This window comes from Syngnathus acus, chromosome 10, assembly GCF_901709675.1.
Source record: "Syngnathus acus chromosome 10, fSynAcu1.2, whole genome shotgun sequence".
Lineage (NCBI taxonomy): Eukaryota > Metazoa > Chordata > Actinopteri > Syngnathiformes > Syngnathidae > Syngnathus > Syngnathus acus.
In genome coordinates this window covers 21,984,915-22,004,953 of record NC_051095.1, presented here as the reverse complement: position 1 = coordinate 22,004,953, position 20,039 = coordinate 21,984,915, and the positions used below count along the sequence as shown (strand labels likewise).

The 20,039-nt window shown below is 41.0% G+C and overlaps 1 protein-coding gene across 3 annotated transcripts in view; it reads left to right on the top strand.

Annotated features, from left to right (window-relative positions):
• si:ch211-26b3.4 (connector enhancer of kinase suppressor of ras 2) overlaps positions 1-20,039 on the top strand; it is a 54,436-nt gene that overhangs the window by 30,018 nt on the left and 4,379 nt on the right. Inside the window, exons 7-22 of one of the 3 annotated variants that reach the window (XM_037261793.1) lie at positions 2,475-2,534; positions 2,643-2,711; positions 7,464-7,610; positions 9,960-10,078; positions 10,153-10,364; positions 12,013-12,099; positions 12,860-13,068; positions 13,992-14,029; positions 14,114-14,150; positions 15,028-15,076; positions 15,362-15,534; positions 15,924-15,997; positions 16,119-16,190; positions 17,727-17,797; positions 17,880-17,980; positions 18,689-19,442. In XM_037261793.1, the coding sequence (XP_037117688.1) occupies positions 2,475-2,534; positions 2,643-2,711; positions 7,464-7,610; positions 9,960-10,078; positions 10,153-10,364; positions 12,013-12,099; positions 12,860-13,068; positions 13,992-14,029; positions 14,114-14,150; positions 15,028-15,076; positions 15,362-15,534; positions 15,924-15,997; positions 16,119-16,190; positions 17,727-17,797; positions 17,880-17,980; positions 18,689-19,442 (2,272 nt within the window). The remainder of the gene's footprint in view (positions 1-2,474; positions 2,535-2,642; positions 2,712-7,463; positions 7,611-9,959; positions 10,079-10,152; positions 10,365-12,012; positions 12,100-12,859; positions 13,069-13,991; positions 14,030-14,113; positions 14,151-15,027; positions 15,077-15,361; positions 15,535-15,923; positions 15,998-16,118; positions 16,191-17,726; positions 17,798-17,879; positions 17,981-18,688; positions 19,443-20,039) is intronic. The other 2 variants (XM_037261795.1, XM_037261794.1) reach the window with 2 other exon arrangements.

Here is a 20,039-nt window from a genome sequence, read left to right as displayed (position 1 = left end):
GTGGGGGCACACACAAAATATTGCAAACAAAATTTGGGGCTTAACTTCTCCTTTAAAGGAATATGCCTGGTGTGGGATAAACTTAGATAATCAGAAACCATGTATTTGTGGTTTATGATGCTCTCACGGGCTCTCTTTTTGAAATGACAATAAAGACCACATGGTAGATGGGAAACACTGTCGATAATGACAAAGGATATGTAGTCAGGCCTCAGAAAACAAGGCAGATAAACAGCTCGATCTTTGTAGGTATTATTTGTATGTCATGTCAGCATTGTAAAAAAGAGAGAATGTTGCATTTTGTCGACTCTGATAAAGTTCCAACAACTTAGCTGCTTCCACTGCCCCTAAGAGTCGAATACCCTTTTTATTTCAATCGAAACGATTGTAGATGGCAGCATGTAGTCCTAATGAAGCACCGATTAGCACTGAAGGAAGCAAATGAAACTACTCGACTACTGAGTAGCGAGCTGAAGACAGTGGTGTAAATATTGACGGTGCAACCGGTGCAGCACACCGGGGTCCAGATGGTGTTAGGGGCCGATGGAAAACAACTGTTCATAATTCCCACATACTTGATTTTTTTTTTTTTTTTTTAACTGAATAGCTCAGGACAGATCAGTCACACTGAGTGGCTGGTATGGGAAGACGAAATGATAAATTGTCCAATCACGTGTCTCGATGAGCTAACATGTAGTGCGCAAAAAAAGAAAGGGCAAAAAGAAGCAAGATGAGGTTAACACTAAAATGGCTTAGGTCGGCTTGTGTTTTCTAATCAAAGTCAGGGGAAAAGGATGTCCTGCTGGAGTCGAGCGATAACTTAAACAACTCCGTCACTGAAGCGGCATTGAGCCGACTGTCGCGTTCTGCTTCTTCGGGCAGTCAAAAGACTTCCCCGCCACTGCAGTCTCAAAGGATGAATTTGACCAATTCGACTGTGCCCACCTGTGGACCTTTTTTTAAAGACTATTCTGTCCAGACAGCGAGGACTCTATGAAGTCAATGCAAAACGTTGGTGTACTGAAGGCCATTCCCCAGAGCCAAAAAACAAGAAAACAGTCTCGTAAATTACTTTGCTGAGCACACAACCCGTGAGATGAGTTTGTAATGTGTGATTACAGCTTCCACCGGAATATATTTTGGTGATATTCAATAAAAATATCACAGTATTGAAATTAGAGGCCCTGCAAAAATATGTGGTGACAATAGGAGTTCTCTTGATTGGCGTGTGCTTGAATTTAGAGCACGGGTCTGGGCACATTTTTTTTTTTTTTTTTGCACCCGGGCCTATCACCATGATGTAATGTGCCTCCGGTTGAAGAATACATGTACAACATAGTATGTCTTCCGAAACCAGCTTTGGCAAGCAAACTGCATAACATAAAATATAAAATACACAGTACTGACCCCCGTGAGGACAAGCGGTATGGAAGATGGATGAATGGATGTATACGAGTGCCATTTATTTATTTATTTATTTATTCTCTCTTTCTTTCTTTCTGAGGAGACTAATTGGTGAAACATTTTCAGTGGAAAAGCTTACCATTCTTGTTTGATGTATAAATTGAGTAACCTGACCGCTCTGTGTCTCAGTTTTCATATTTTGTGTTTCATAATATGCCACACATTTTCAATGGGAAATATATCTGGACTGTTGGCATGCCAGTCCATTATTCCACCCTGTTGTAACACGTGCAGATTATGGTTTAGCATCGTCACCACTTAAAAAAACGTTACGTGGATGGCAGCATATATTGCTCCAAAACCTGTGTGTGACTTTAAGCTTCAATGGTGCTTTTACAGATGTACAAGTCTCCCATGCCTTGGACACTAACACACCACCCCATCACAGATGCTGGCTTCGGATCCATCATAGTCCGGCTGTTTTATCTTTGTGTTTTGGCCTGGAGAACACAACACCGATGATTTCTGTTCTTATTTACATTTTCCAATAAGGTCTCAACTTTGTTGAAATAAAATTTTGTAGACCCGATATACTGAACAGAACCTTTGGAAGGACAACACAGCAAAGACAGTTTGTTCACTAATGGCTCAGGGAAAAATACTTTTTAATGGATGTAATTTATTACTTTGAAGGCTTGTTGGACAGATATTTATAGTCGAGGCAGTGAAGCAGTCCTTCAAGAAAAATGGTAATGAGTCAGAAGGACTTATATTATTGGCATTGGGACTGGGTCAAACTTTGAGATTTGAATGTTTCTTTTTTCTTTTCAAGCAAGTCCGAGATAAATGGATGACAATTTAAAGGAGATCCCAAAATAGGTGACAGGAAGCGTGAAACAAATGCAAATCAAATCCAGTTGGGACAAAGTCCAAAGACAGAACAGTGTTGTCATGAGGGAGTGAAACCATTATGGAAAAAGACAAACAAAAGCAAATGAAGTTCTATCGACAAGAAATTACTGTAGTGCGTCTTGCATTGACAATGACCCTCGGTCTATCTTGTCTTTCAGGGGATGTACATCAAATCTACATATGATGGACTTCATGTAATAACTGGGACAACAGAGAATGCAAGTTTGATAGACACTCAAACACATCATTACGTATATTCTCATTTGATCTATTAGGACTGTTCAACCTAAATTAGATTCCCTTGCCTATAATTTCTTCTTTTGCAGTCTCCAGCAGATCAGTGCAAAAAGATTCACGCTGGTGATGAAGTCATCCAAGTAAACCATCAGACAGTGGTAAGTGTCAGATTTAATCCACGTCCTTGAAACGCTCAAGAAAATGAAGATGACCTACTGTTCATGTTTCTCCCGGTGAATTCATACTCAACAAGTTTTTGTTCTCCAAAGTTACCATGGCACTTGGTGCACTCATTTTTTAGCAATGGAGGCTAAATTAGTTTTACAACATGAGACTTTTGGATACATTCTTTAAGACGTTTATTCACACCAGTCTGATTTTAAGTCGTCTTTGGAATGTGTTTCCATTGGGGACTCATGTTGCTCTTTCACAACTGAACGTAGAAGTACAAAATCTGCATCCATTTTAAATGGTTGTTACTCTGTGAAAGCCTGTGACTCATTGTAATATGTTGTCAACTCTTCTACAATAGATCTGTTTAATGATTTTGTTGATATTTCTAGAGAGGATGGATTTTTTAAAAAAAAATCTAGTCACTGTGTTGTGCCGTCTTGCTGGCACGCTCCTCTGTGATGCTTTCCTTTAGCTTCTGGTGTTTTCCATAATTCTTGTGAGGGAGCTACAAACTACAACTCCACCTGACTTTCCCCCAGGTGATGGTGCGGACCGCTCCCTGCCGGGCGCTTAGTTCCAACCGCTCGTTACTCCCTCTGGGAGACCCTCATCTCTCTGATCCCTCACCCCGGGGGGTGGAGATAAGCACATGGAAGAGGAGCAGGTCAGGGGAAGAACGTGATGAGGCAGTCAGGGCATACTGGTGTGAGGCGAAGCTCGGACGTATAGAGAGGAGGAGGTAAAGAGGAACTCGAAGAAAGAAGGTGGAAAGGACAAAGAGGGGGAGGAAAGTGACAGGACAGTTATGAGAGGAACAGAGAGCAATTAAGAAAACACGACCACTGATTATTTTGACACAATGTTCTTTATGTGTACGAAGGTGAGTTTTAATGATGCACACATTCCATTTCATGATTGGGCTGTTTTGTGTCGAATAGCCCATACATTCAGGATCGTTGTTGTGTGAAACCTGCTTCAAGAAAAGACTGGTGGTTTTGTTTATCAGGTCAGGTTTAGAAGTTGCTCCAAAACCAAAATGATTGTTTGAAGAGGCAACATAATTATGTGTTGGTAATCGCATTTGGGAAAATAATGAAGACTCCTGGGATTAGAAAAAACACCCCAGCAGCAATTTATGTGATGCTGTTATCCTGGTGAGTCTCTCCTTGTTATCCATCTGTTCTGTGCAAATTTGCAAAGTGAACATTTTCTAACTGTCTGGTTAACATGCTTTGTGTATTTTTGGAGTGTCTATGTGGTTGCTGTGTATACATGCTGACCAGCAGGGGTGTCACTAAGATTTATAGACAGGTGAGGTTTAGCCCCCAGGAGATGTGAGCGAATGAAGCACATGAGCAGAAATTTGGACTAATCATGTTTGCGAAGTTACTTATCAAAAGGTTTTAGACAGATTGAACAAAAATACAATACTGTGTAAAATTCAGGACGACCATTTGTTATTTCCTTCTGTTTTTTAATCCAGTAAGCAACTACAAACAGGAAATGTGTTATTATTATTATTATTATTATTATCCATCCATCCATCCATCCATCCATCCATCCATCCATCCATCCATCCATCCATTTTCTATACTGCTTGTCCCCACGGGGGTCGCAGGCAAGCTGGAGCCTATCCCAGCAGTCATCGTGCAGTAGGCGGGGGACACCCTGAATTGGTTGCCAGCCAATCGCAGGGCACACAGAGACAAACAACCATCCACACACCTAAGGGTAATTTGGAGTGCTCAATTGGCCTACCAAGCATGTTTTTGGGATGTGGGAGGAAACCAGAGTGCTCGGAGAAAACCCACACCGGCACGGGGAGAACATGCAAACTCCACACAGGGAGGATCGGAAGTGGAATCGAACCGGCACCCTCCTAACTGTGAGGCGGACGTGCTAACCAGTGCGCCACCAACGAGCCGCCCTATTATTATTATTATTATTATTATTATTATTATTATTATTATAACCGACGGACAATGTCACATGCACGGCCACCTATGTCCTCCAAAAGGGGAGATGTTGCAGTTTACCTCCCAATGTCACGGATGGTCCCCAGCGAGTCTAATTTTTGTTTCTGCAATTTCAAGCACGGTGTACCCATCCATACTGCGCCACCAACCATCCTCATTTTGATGCAAATGAGTGATCCCGGGAGGATTGAACGGAAAAACACTATTTCCATCCCACAAGGGCGCACAAAGGCACAGTTACGTCCAATTCTTACAGTGCTACATCTAGCAAAATACCAAAAAGGAATAAAACTTCACTCATGCATGGATTAAACTCCGCTTTGCCCTAGACTTGCGCTTGGAAAAAAAATAGGACCCTTTTTCTTTATGTTAACACTCGTGACTTTAACAATTGTTAAAATTGTTAAAGCATTTCAGACCAACGAGCAAGCAAAGTGTCCATTTTTACTATTAGTTGGGGATTGTAATCTTTCATGCTATTTTGTTGTCAGTGTCTGTGCAATGGCATTGGTACATATACTAAAGCCACTGGTCATTCAAATGAGTGGAAGCTCAGCTCCACCTCAGACAGATCATCCAATCATCATGAAGAAATCAAGCATCCCGGGTCAGCCCACTGGCCCATAGACCCCCAGAGACACTGAGCGTCCGATGCAGTGTAGGATAAACCGCAGCATTTATCTAATGATCGTCCAGTTTTGCGCAGTGGAACAAACCCACTCTACAAAGCAGCAAGCCGACTGTGTGAAAGCACCAGTCATTCTGAACAAAAGATTCATGTATTCTAGCGTATATTTAGTCAATAAAATGTACAGATAGCAGTACATATTTCACTCCTTTTATTTTTTGTTAGCTAAAACTGAACTTCTCTTTCAGTCTCAGAGCAGTTTCCACTGCATCAAGCATACGCACCATAAACTGCTGAAGCAAACGGTCGCAGGCAAAACATGGACTGGATATTTCTGTGATCCTGATGCGCTTTCTTGGTCATATGCTCCCGTTCGCACATAAGTATTTTTTTTTCTGCGCACCTTTCTAACACACCCAACTTTTAACCTGGGAATTTGTGTGCAAGCCACCAGAGGGGTGACTCATTGACGTTGGAGGCTGCTCTAAATCACGGAGCATGGAGTTTTCCTTGGACTTGTCACAGAACTCTGTTTGATAAACAGAGCATGCATGAGCATATCTTAACGTAGTTGATATACATGTCATTGCCAGTGGGACCTGCCCAATACTCCATCTAATACACTACACTTGGAAAGAGTCTGTATGAAATAAATTCAACAAATTTAATTAAAATTCTGTGCTTATGACTGAATGCATACCCTGCATGTGTGGAGGTCCATCCATACTTTTTTATAGATAATCGTTGCCCACCCTTTGTTATGCAATAGACTGGGAAATGTATTTTAACATATAAAAAAGAATTCATATCCAACTCACCATCGTGCCGAACTCCAAGCCACAAGCAAAATATGTTTGATGCGGAAAAGCTCCTCGCAAAGGTCAGCTGGTGGCGATATTTTTCACCACTTAATATGAAATGTGATCACGTTGGCATAATGTGATAAGGATATGTTAGATCAGGTAGGCAGTTGGTGAGCCAGGTGTGTGATGCCGTCGCTGGGCAGTTGCCGGGCAGTTAAATGAATCAAAATGTGCTTGTGATCAATGCTGGATGAACTTTTTGTCAAAATCTTCATTAGCTCCTCATTTAGCTACATGAATAGCCGTTCTGGAACAGCTCTCTACAGCACAGTTTGTTTATGCATCACAACAAATGACAATGCTTTGATATATACTTTATGTTAATAGAGTCTCTGATACTGTCGATCAAAGGTGATCATAGTTATGTTTGGTAGAATGTATATTTTTAAATACAGTTCTTGTTTGATTTGTGTTTTGCTGAATCGCATTACAACACACATTTTGTACATGCAAAGTTTGGGAAAAGTATTCCAATGAAGTAAGCAGAAATGCCACTACAGGCACAAAGGAGTCAGCCATTTAATGATCACATTATACTGTACCAAAAATACACAATCTCCAAGTCCAAGGATAAAGCTTGTGTTTTTCATCATATTTATAAATTGCTTCACGATTTTAGCGACTCATAAACCAGATCTGTGGTCAGGCTAGCAACAAGCCTGTAATCAATTTGTGATGAATTCTTAAGGTACAAATCTTAATCAATCCAGCAATCAGTCTTAGTGTGGACAAGACCCCTTCATTTTAGGCAATTCTATGCTTCCAATCTTTTGAATATTTTACTGAGTCCCCATAGATCAATAAATTTACTGAAGGACAATATTTGGGGTGGACGATCTTGACAACTTTGACCTCAACCTCGTCAAACACTTTTTGTCCACTAGAACTAAAAAGAAATAATTTAATTATATTCAGAACAATTTAATTAGATTAATTCCTGTTCTACTCAGGTGGTTCTTCATTTAATTTTTAGTCATGTAAATTGATTTAATTTTAACAGATGAAGCACTTTTTTCTGTTATGATCAGTGAATTTTTTTTATCACGCTAATATAAGTTGTGACTGGGCATATCACCTGACTTACGACTTGCTTGAACCAAGGAATGACTTGACTCCACTTGCTTAAAACTTTTCTAGTCACTCGACTTGACTTTTTTCTGTAGCAATTTGGGACTTGCTTGAGACTTGAAGGTGACGAAATGAGGCAACCTTGCAACTTGCGCACATTTGAATGACTTACTCCTATCCTTGTGTTTTGTGCTCCCCCAGGTGGGCTGGCAGTTGAAGAACCTGGTCAATGCTTTAAGAGAAGACCCATGTGGAGTTATCCTAACACTGAAGAAGAGGCCACAGAATACCTTGAGTTCCACTCCAGCACTGCTGAGGAACGTGCGATGGAAACCACTAGGCTTGCAGGTACACACCACCAGCACTGTTATCGCACATGGTTGAATTCATTCTGCTTCCTTATTTTTACACTTCATGTTAACCTTTCAAATGATTTATGACCGGTTTGCTGGTTGTGTAGCGGTTCACACTGCTGACTTTGATGTAGCCAGCAAGGAATTAATTCTTGCTCAGTGACTGTAGGTGTCAATTGCTGTGTGAATCCGTTTCCCGTGATTGACGGCGACCAATACAGGTTCTCCGTCTTCAAACAGCTGGGAAATGCTCCATCTTATCTGTGACCCTGAACATGATCAAAATCAAAATGGATGGATGGATGGATGGATGGATGGATGGATGGATGGATGGATGGATGGATGGATGGATGGATGGATGGATGGATGGATGGATGGATGGCACATCCAGACACTGCTTTCTTTTCCCCACAGATATTGCTAAGATTTGTCCACCATTACAAAGACTTAAGCTCTTAATTTATTCATGATGAACGACAGGATCTGAAACAAGATCTCCTACTCAGCAGTTTCTGGAGATAATTCACTGACTCCAGAAAATCTTACCGCGTCTTCACACATTTTGGTTGTCCGTGCAGAGCAATGTTTTCTGTAATGACACCTTTTGCTCTCATTTTACATTTTAAAGTGTTTGGGTAGACACTGTACAAAAAGTATATGCTTCATATCAAACACATAAGCCTTGTTTTATAGGAAGGATTGTGCAGCTTTATAGTAGTTCATCCCAAATGTGTCAAATATTCCGATGGATTATGACTAAATACAAAAAAGAAACAATTTGTCCCAGCATGATCATGTGATTCAAGGCCCAAATCCCTCTGTGGCTGTCTTTTCCATTTCTGCGTCTGTCTCCCTCTTTTTGTGCTTTTGCCTTTGCCTGTGTTGTGTATGAAGAGCTAGAGGAAGAGCAGTGTTAACATCCACTCGGCAATGTTTTTTTGCCAACACTGAGCACATTTGTCATATTGGTCTCGTGTGCCACTCATTGTCGGAGCTTTTTCATAAATCTGTAATATGTGTAGGTGTATAAATAATTACTGTTTGTAAATGCCTGCTATTTTGGGACACATAGATTTGTGAGTTATGTATTGTTAATAAGAAGGCTGAATAGGTAAAAACATATGGCTTCTTTGACATCGTCGTCAAAGTTTTTTTTCTTTTTTCCGTGCCACTGGGCAAAATGACAGATACACACTTCAACCCTCGACAGCTTTATCTGTGTGTCTTTTATATACCCACTCTGCGGTATGAATGCTGCTGGACCTAGATTTTCCTGAAGGAGCAATCCCAAGGGATGAATAAAGTTAAGTCTATGTCAATGTCTAATGATTCATAACCCGGTTTTGGCGGAATAATAGAATGGAATAAAATGAAAAGTTCACATTTATGTTGATAAATGTGTTTGCACGCTCCTTTATGCAACTCAATTGTAATGTTAGCGTACCCTTTTGCTGTGCCTATTTTGCTCTCGACGCTGCAGTGTTTTATACTCCACAGTCTGTACATGGATGCAATAGATGCTTTTAATGCCTCAGTTACAGCTTGAATAAAATGCATGATGATATTAAAGTGAAGTTCCATCCTGCTCATTGTGCACCTCCGGCACCACTTTTCTTTTCCTAATGCTGGACTGTAATCACTAAATTACTATTTGCACTCTCACAGCACAGCTCTCTCTCCTCTTCATCACCACCCCCTCTTTTTGACCTATTTCCTTGTTTCTGCTTCATCGCATCCCGTGTTTTTTTTTTATTCCAACCAGTTCTCTTTTTTTTTTTTTAAAAGCTGTTTGACTATAAACAGAGGAAGACTCAAAATGAAAGTACAGAAACAATGCCTGCAGATGACGGAATGGAAGGTTTTCAAATGATAATAGACGCTCTGAAAGAGCACTATAGTCACATGTATGTAACCCTTGTCATGTATATTTTAAAATTCACATGTGAGCTACCATGACATCAGCAAGGCATCCTTGCTCACATGGCAGGGCCCAATGACAAATGACGTGTCCTTGAGCCATGCCGAGGTACTCGGTCATGCTAGCTTTCCGCTGCCCTCAGTGAGAGCAGCGGTTGTCATAGAAACAGACACGGAGAACCCGGTGAGTAAAGAGGCTTGTAACAAAACGACAGAATAGTGAATGCACAGTCAGAGCCTATGCAACATGGCAGCTTCTGTGTGTGTGTGGAAATATGTTCCTTCTTTGTAATGACCCTCCTATGTTCTGTTTTTTGTATCAATCAATGCTCTTTTGTACACTATAAAGTTGGAAAATATCTAACACTTTCTTTTTACAACTTGTACTTGAAGAGACTAAATTACAACACAATTTATTTCTATTCAGCCGGTCCCCACCAGCCCAACCAGCACCTCGCCGACCCCAGGTGGAACTTTAGGCATGTCCAAAATGGATGCTCAGGATGTCTACATCCTTTCCCCTGTCTCTGGACTCTATAGCCCCAGGTGAGGGTCTGGGAACAGATCTCTGCGCTGACCTCCACCTCCTGGCTAGGACTAAAATTGTGTTGTGCTTTTAGGGAGGAGTTGGGTTTGATTTCATGTGACGACATCACCCGGTACAGTCTGACCTCCCAGTCTGGTTCTAAAGGGTCAGAAGCTGTCAGCTACTACCTGGACCAGGACAGTGGTCAGTACTTCTCACTTTTGGAGGGAGACGGACCACCAGGTTCAGAATATGACAGAAGCCGTAATACGGGCGTGCGGAGGCGCGACAAGACCCCCACACACGGTAAGAAAGAGATTTGATGTTTGTGTTAATTGTCTGGTTCCAAACCTGTGTTTCTTCAGTCGAACAGCATGTTCTCTACCACAAATGTTCTCACCTTTTTGTTATCAACATTTTGTCATTATGTGTTCATCATTTGCGCTAATGGCTGTTTATCACCTCTGCCAACAAGACTTCTGATGCTCTTTGCCCGTCAGCATGATGCAGCATTGCACAAAATGCCTGCGTCAATGAACTGGTTGGAAGGGTGTTGCATGGACCTAATAACAAACATTTTATCCTAAAGCATAAGGATAATGTTCCCTTCCTGCCTTCTTTCTCACACTGGGGATACAATACTTTCTTATGCTCTCAATTGAGAAGCATCCCGACACCGAGCTGTCATGCCCTAAAATCAAACAGAAATTCATAAGCACAGTTATCTCCCCCTTGCCACCTAGGGCCCACTCCCACTGTCCCAGACAGCCTTCAAGACATCCTCTTCCTTCATGAGACAATCTCAAGAGGCCGTCATGATGTGAAAGGCCGGGGTCACACGACAAACAGCTGCATTGATATGCATTCACAGGAGTTGTGTGTCTGGACTCTGTCCGGACTATCAATGAAAGCAGGGACCTGTTTCGGATTCTGCTATACAGAGATTGATACAACAGTCAATTAAAAAATAATAATACGGAAACTGATAAATGGGAATGAAAGAAACAGCAACAAGTGTCACTACAAATATATAAAATAAAATTAATAATAATTTGATTGAATGATTTTGAGGTTTGTGAATATCCTGGCATTACAATAACCTGTTTAGTCAGAATACTATACTATACATATCTCATTCTGTTTCTCATGCCAGAAAATCACAATCACACACTTTTCATTTTAAATGATCAGATTAGCTTTCGTACCCATTGCTGTGCTGGACTTTTGCAGTGGTACCAGACTGCTGAATCTTATCGTTGGAATGATGCTGAGCCCTCCAAATCGCCAAAGTGCTGAGCTCATTGGTTTTCTTGGCAACAGCAACCAAGTCTAAATGCGCTGTATAAAAAAGAAGGACGTTTCAAATCAAGGCAGCAGTTGTGATGATGACTTAACTGTTGAATTGTACAGTGGTCAGTGCCTCTGTCATCCAATTCACAATTCTTCTGAATGCAAGTGAGGAAAATGTAATAAGACCTTACATAAGCAAAATACGTAAGCTAGTGGGAATTGGTATCAATATTACATTCTGAAAAGTACTTTACATTTGTCTTTGTTTATTTTGTAGTAACATACCAGGGCTGCACAATGGCAGCTTATTAACACAAGACAATTTACGTTTTTATGAAAAGACATGAAATTCAGTCATCACAGTCACTGCTAAATGAGAGTCAAGTCTTCAATTAACCTACCATATGTGGTTTTACGCTATGGGGACGAGTACTTGGAGAGAGCCCCCATAAGAACAGGGGAACATGGAATATCTACACAGAAAGATAATCTAAAATGTGGCTCCTGTGGCCCTTGTCTTGCATGACATTCAAGTCCCTCACCTGCGCACACCTTGTCCACCTCTCCCTTGTCCACACACTAGCTCAATTGTTGCTTGCCAACACCCCGAATACCCACGTTCCCCCTTTATCCGACTCTCTCATCGCTGGTTGGATTGTTCCAGGTGACCTCAGACCTGTGTCCATGCCTCCTGAATATAACTGGATGGCCGAGGCCAAGGAACCCAGCACGGGAAAGAGAGGGAGCCGAGGTACACGCATACTAACACATATACTACATGCAAACGCAGCCCCTCACACTGTGATAAAAGGTTGGGACTAGTGCTTGCTTTGCTTTCTACTTGGCTCAAAACATTCCATCCTCAAGTTGGTCATTGTGTGTGGTTTTGTACGGATACATATCCGAAAATGATGTATCCAACATAGTGACAAACAAGCATGAATGGAAGGGCATTGCATTCATGCCACTGCTGAAGAAATGAAGGTATTTCAATGTGACTAACAGTTTGCATGACAATTGATCTGTATTCACCTCGACTCTACTGCCAGAAATTCTATGAATAACATTAAAATACTATAATATGGACTGGTTCGGGTGCAATTCTTTCTTCAATTTCTCATTGTTTTGTCAGATTTAGCTTTTCACGTTTAAATATATGAACAATGAACAAATGATCAGATTCAAACTTTCTGTGACAGTCGACATTTTAGCGGTGGTTTCTTCTAAATCTGCATAATTATTGTATCAGATAAGCAGGATGTCCCCAGCCGTGGAGTCATGCACAGTCTACCAGATAATGCAGCTTTGCCAAACTTTTATCAGTTTCTGTTGTTGTTGGTTTTATCTAAGACTCTCTCTAAATGCCAATGGTCCCATGTCCTTTTCCAACATGCAGTTCTCTCTCAGCTCTATCCTATCTGCAGGCCTCTTTCATTTTTCTCCCTCTCCCATTCATTCTGTTGAGCCTGTCTAATAATCTAACTTCTGCCATCCCTCCTCTACACGTACAGATTCAGACAACTCTCTACTACGTTACCTCAGCGATGACAAAATCCTGGTCATTGAGGAGGAGCCCGAGGGTCCGGGTAGAGAGAGCCGAAGGGACTCCACTAGACGCTCTCGGCGCAAGAGCCGCAATCCCAGCAGCCCTAGCTTTCCCCTCAGCCCATCTATGCTGTCCTCTACTCTCCGCTTAGACCAGCCGCCAGATCCTTTGCCTGTATGTACACATTTAATTTACGTGTTTGTGTGTATGTGTGTGTGTGTGTGCGTCTGCACGTAGCATTCACATAGCAGGTGTGCATCTACACATTCAAGCTCACACAAATGAATTTGTATGCAGGGACTATCTGGTGATTCATCCTAACATCCCCATCACCTTAGACACATCGGATTCTAAATAGGAATTTATTCTGGGCAAACACACACATTTTAGTACACGCACACAAGCACATCGTTCTAGTTGTGGAGATGTATGACTCAGCATCAGCTAGACCAATTATGAATATGCTACACCAGACTCCAGCATATTAGTACACACTGTCCTCTCTCTCTAACATTCTTAGCGGTGTACTTGTTTTGGTAACTCAAATCCAAGCAAGGCACATGTACAATTAGAAATACTACACTGATAAACATCACGATTCTTTCCGCTCTCCAAAATTAGCATGTATGTGTTGTGTGTGTGTGTGTGCGTAGTATATTCTTTTGATATGTTACTATTTTGTAGTTGATTGACTAAAGACTACGTTACATATTTCTCATGTCAAGTCACCGAAAGGGCTTTGAGAAAAAATCTTTCCTCTGCACTGCCTGAGACAAAACTGTCTTCATCAGTTGGTGTGTATTTTAACACTCCCTTATTGTGACAGGTTTTGGGGAAAAAAAAGAAAAAAAATCTTTCAGAGGACCTGCAGGGCTCCACTGCTCACCATTCCTACAAGGAAGAAAGTGCAATGTGGTATCATACGAAAAGCCAGTTTATTTAGAAAAGCTAATTTTTTGCTGCTTGTAAGATATTTGCTTTCTACAGCACATGAAAGGTCACAAAACAATTGGTCACTGAAAATAACTCTGTGTGAGGGGGGGCGATCATAGAGGCTTTTAACAGATCATTAAGAAGTCTCCTTCTCTATCTTTTAGCGAGGTGCGGACACACTACGAGCAGACACAACAGACAGGTAAGCTTTTAGTTTTTGTATATAAGATACATGTATATAATTAAAGACAGTATTTATCAATCTCAATCATTTTTTTTTTTACAGGTACTCTGGAAGCTCCGGAGCAGCCTCCATGAAGAAAGTAATAAGACTTTATCACTTTACTTTTGTGTTTTATGAATACTATCTCTTATAATTATTTTAGTCTGGTTTTAAACAATATTCAATGACTCTTGTTCTCAAACAAGCCATAGAGGCTTCAGCGATAGGTCAACAACCCCATCCGCTATGGTAGCAAGCTTAGCACGTTGCAATTCCACATACGTGAGAATAGGAGTGATTTGAACCATTCACTACGCTAACAATTGGATTCTAAATTAATTAAAATAAAGTGGCCTTCCACCAGAGGGTCACTGTTTGTTCTAGCATACAGTTACTCAGCCTAGTTCTTTATAAATCTATGTTAATTCATTTATTTTCATTAAAAAACAGCCAGCTTGTTCTATAAAAGTTTGACATTATTAGTTACTCCATAACATTCTATTATAATTTTTAGGAGACCTTAAATGTATTTATTAAATTTCTACATCATGGGTCACCAACACTGGTCCTCAAGGGCTCCTTTCCACAATGTTCTGGAGGACCGGAGTTGGTGACCCCCTGATCTACATATAATTAAGAATGAATGGTTTATGATTAATTCCATTTAGAGCGACACTACATTTCATAGGACCCCTTTTACTACAATTTTTTGTTTTAGTTAATACTCATAATAAATGATATGATGGAGTACAATGCTCCTAATCAGTCCAGTGAAAATGTGGCGGTAGAAGTATTACATTTATACTTTTTAAATCAACTGTACATATTAACGTTGCTGCTCATTTTCCTTAAAGACATTCATAGTATTGTACTCTGTGTTTTGCGTTATGAGAAATAATATGAATGATTAATTTTTTTTCTGGCATTGTTTCCTCTATTAGGAATTCTAATTATGTTCATCTCTCACTGTCTTGCAGTCTTTCCATTACACCTCACTGAGAACGAAAACCAAAAAGAGAAGTAAAGGTAGGCATCCATATCTTCTTTTTTTTTTTAGACTTTTATGTAAGACAAGGATGCTACTTGTGTAATATGTTTTGTACATTGGTATTCTTACCATTGTGTTGATACGTAACTGGTTCGTACATTTTGTATTTGAGTGCACAGCTAGGTTGATGATGGAAGTGAACCAGGGTGATAGTTCCCCATTTTTGGAATTAGGAAGGGTTATATGTGGACTGAGCCATTTGGCTCTACTGGCCTAACTGGGTTCCAAAAGCACTGTAAAATTGTTCCTCCTCACCACCTCAGGTTCCCTCACTAGTGCCAGTCGAAGGAGAATTTCCTGTAAGGATCTCGGCCATGGTGACTGTGAAGGCTGGCTGTGGAAGAAGAAGGACGCTAAAGGATACTTTACACAAAAATGGCGAAAGTATTGGTTTATCCTGAAAGAATCTTGCCTCTATTGGTACACCAATCAGAATGTAAGTTGATCTCAAAATGTGAACCCCAAACCCGTGTCGCTAATTTGTCCCATGTATTGACAAAAAGAAAGGAAGACAGTCTAAAAAAAAATGCAAAAGAAAATTTTAAAATGAAAACAAAGTAACTATATGTGACTAATGCATTAGCATAGTAAGTTTGTAACAAGCCTAAGGTTGTAGCGGTTCTCCCATTGATTTTGCAGGTGACGCTGAGTGCTTTTCTTCTAATGGAAAGTGAACAATAAAAAGCTTGACCCAGCCAATGCAAACAACACATTTAGTTTAAAGAACAATTCAAGAGTGAAATTGGTGTATGGGTTTGTGTAACAGTATGTTCCCTGATGGTGATGATAATAATGCACCAACTCTCCATCTGTCTCCGCCTGCAGGATGAGAAAGCTGAGGGCTTCATCAGCCTCCCTGAGTTCAGAATAGACCGGGCCATAGAGTGCAGACGGAAATTGTGAGTGCTGAAATTATTAATCAAGCACATTTGCTCTCGCCTGAACAACACGGGTTCACACAAAAACTACTCCGCACGCACAGAAGCACTAATCAGCATTCTTCTATCTGGCTAACTGCAGTGCCTTCAAAGCCTGCCATCCCAAAATCAAGAGCTTCTTCTTCGCCACAGATTGTCTTGAGGAAATGAATAGGTGAGTGTGTGCGTGTGTGGGGGGGGGGGGGGCGTATGCGTGGTGCATGTGCGTGTGTGTGCACACCTGTGTTTCACTAAAGTTTTAACTGAGTCAACCAACTTTACACAAGGAGAGCCCATAAAATCCAGCTGGGTTCTTAAAGTGTCTTTCTTTGCATCAGCAGTTATCCGGCGCAAGTGTGAGTTACTTAGTTATAAATACTTGCAGCATTTGGAAAATGGAAGGATTGATTTCTACCAATATGGTGTACAGTTTCTAGCCAGCTATGCTTACATCTAAAAAAATGCATCTTCCATATGTAGTAATCATTCGTTTATCACAGTGGATATGTTCCAGACAGTCACCGCAATGGACAAAATATGTGACTTAATTATATTATGTATATGTATTTTATAATATCCTGCATGCATGTGAGGTGAAGGTATTATATTTGTCCACTTGGGGTTGCAACCTTAACATTCTACACTTGAGTATCTGTGATGTTGAATGTGTATCTATCTACTTTTAAAAGACAGTCCTAGCCGATTGATTGATGAGCAAAAGAGTGAATGATGTGGTACACTTGGACCAGCCAGCGGAGGCGGCCCAATAAGTCAGAATCTTTTCTGCTTCACCTCACGCTTTGTCCACGCTTTTATGCACCGAAAACAAATATATTAAATACAGTAGCCTGACCATAGAAAATCAGAATGAATATTACAACTGCCTGAAAACATAATAGAGACCGATAAGTGATGATGGTTGCTATGCGCTATCTCCGCTTGTGAGGCCTCCTTTCATGTGTGGCCAATGTATTTGAACATACACTTACTCAGCATTTTTTACTCTGAAAGCAATATTGGATTTAAAATGAGAATAAAGCACAGAGCTGAGAAAGGAAAAATGAAATTGAAAATAAACACAAAGGCGCCACCAACATGCTCGGGGCTTCACATTAGACCCAAAACCTCCCAACCCCTCAAGAGTGACATCCCTGCATATACTTGCCAACGTTTTTAGGTTTTTTTTGGTCACTGAATTTGTTGACATCAAAACCGCACTTGGAAAATGATGAGTTTCCTGGTCCTGTTATTCAGTTGAGGTTTCCATTCTTAGTCGCGGCCTGATTATTCAGAGTCTGCAGGGACACATTACAAGCTTGAATCTGCCGTGGAGGCAGACAGACAGGCAGGCAGAACTGAGAGACAGACAGGGAATCTGGATGAGGACAGGATGGATATGTGGCTGTAGATAAAAAGCCATCTGAGAATCATCGTTTCAAAGACTGAGCATTCTCTTTCTGCATCCATCGCTCCAATTTACTCTCTGCTTTCGTCTCGTCATCACGGAGATGAAGTCAGTTGTAAAAATCTGACCGGTTAAAAGACATGATTTTAATTATTTAAACGGAATCTTTTTTTATTCATCACCTTCCAGTTACCCAGTATAACCCTACATTTCCCCGCTTTCCTTTTTTTATTTCACAGTTTCTTGTTTTGAATCTTTGCTAGTTTCTTATTTGAAATGATAATTTGACGTTTTAATATCTTAAAGGTGGATGAACCGGCTTGGGTTGGCTGCTATTGGCTACACACCGGATGACAAAATGCCACGTCCAGATGAAGGTGAGGCAAACAGGCTTGGATGTAAATTGCATTCTGTTTCTTCTAAAATTAAAATTTGTATTCCTACTTTTCTCACTTTTAGACTACTGGAGTGAGAGTGATCAAGATGAGGTTGATGGCTCCATGACACTCAAACAAGAGGGACCATCCTCTCTCTGCGATACTTACCACCGCACACCATCAGTGAGTACAAACTTAACAACGTCTTTGCTGTGTCCCATTCTGGTTAAATATTTTATTCAAAACACCCCCCCAGTTTTAAGTGCTCTCCACATTAATAAAATACAAGATTATCAGGTTCGGGAAGCAGCTCAGCCCATGACGTGTGTTTTGTTGCCAAGTCACAGTCTCACCAATAGAATGCAGCAAGTAGACCACATTCAACTGTGACATTGTTCCACCTTAAATCAAATTTCTATCAGGCATTACAGTGTGAAGTTTGTTTTGTCAGGACTGAGAGGGCAAAGAAACCTTTTCACACACTATAGCTGGGGTACTAACAGCGGTGATACTGGAACTTGTTAATGTGTTCAATCATTACCGAACCATTACTTATGTATAACATTGAAAATGGAATGGGAAGAACATTAAACATGTCACTTCTTATAATAAATAACCACATTGAAAAGAAAGGAACATGAGTACAGAATATCGCCCCATTGTATCGTTGCCATTCTCAGTTAAGCCACATAACAGCCATGTCCAGCATTTTTGGAGGTACTCATCTAACGACATCTCATTGCTTTTTTGCTCTCATTTTTTGGTCTCATTACGCTCTGCTTTTTTTCTGTTCCCTCCTCTCACTGCCCACCTTTATATACGTCTTGTCTAAAAAACACTTTTCCTGACGTTCCTCACCCACCTGTCCCACACATCCTACTGCCCTCAAAGTCTAACCTCCTCCACACTTATGACCAATTACCCCGTTCTGTCAGCTCCATGAGCCTCATGCGCTCCACCCCGTCTCCCCATCCACTACCGATGAGTGCCTCCACCTCCCCCATCCCTCCACAGATGGTTTCTTCCACTTCCCCTCTTCCTCTGCAGGTCAATTCTTCTAGCCCCTTTCCAGAGCCAAAGCATGGGCGACATTTTTCCAGCGAGTCCACGCACTCCCACTCATCTGCTGAAGACCAGCGTGGAGAGGGATTGGCCATGGGCACTGGAACAGGCAGCACCAGTACCCACTCCTCAGGTTGCCGGTCTTCACATCGTGAGCGTCGCTCCTGGCAGGACCTCATTGAGACCCCTTTAACCAGCGCAGGGCTGCATTTCCTGCAGACAGCACCAGGAGAAAACGATTATGGTGGCCTAATGGGGAGCATGGCCGGTGAGATGGGACAGTATGGAGGATTTGGCAGACAGGGCATGTCCCCGGACAGACGCAGGCAGGCTACGCTTCCGGTACGAAGACATCATGCCGCAGAGAGGGACAGGGATCGGGATGGGCCTTTCCCTCTGGAGCGGGGTCCATACACACACAGCTACACACACAGACGCTCCCATAAGCAGCGCAGTCAGAGTCTACCCAGGAATAGGGACCCATTTGGAGGAAAGATGATACATTCATCACCTCACATGGAGGAGAGAAGTGAAGATGAGGAGGCAGAGAGGCAGGCTGCAGATCTTCTCGAGGGTGAGGAGGGTAAGAAAGGTATACCTTGTCTTTAAAAAATCAACAACAACGAATGATACAGTATATCCACAAGAATAGGTGTACCGGTATATTAATTTGACTGAATGATATAAAATTCTTTGTAAAAAAAAAAAAAAGAAGATTGATATATACTATCTATCTATCTATCTATCTATCTATCTATCTATCTATCTATCTATCTATCTATCTATCTATCTATCTATCTATCTATCTATCTATATACATACATACATACATACATATATACATATATATATATATAAAAGGATGATGAATTTGAATTTTTGAGGCCAATGCCGATATTGAAAGAAAATAAAACCGATTACCGATTAATCAGCTGATTAAGTCTAAAAATACATATTGAATAAAACTTTTGACTGTTTTAAAATACTGTCATGATTGTGCTATAATTATGTGCATTCACTGCATGAGTACTGTGTCTCCAGTGTGAAATTACTTTCCAAAGTCTTTATTTACATGTTAAAGTGTATACCAAAAGTATTCTAAAGTATTGCTAACTTTGGGAGGCCAAGCAGCTGTACAGGAGCGTAGTGTAATGTTTCTTTACAAAGTGACAGCATCAAG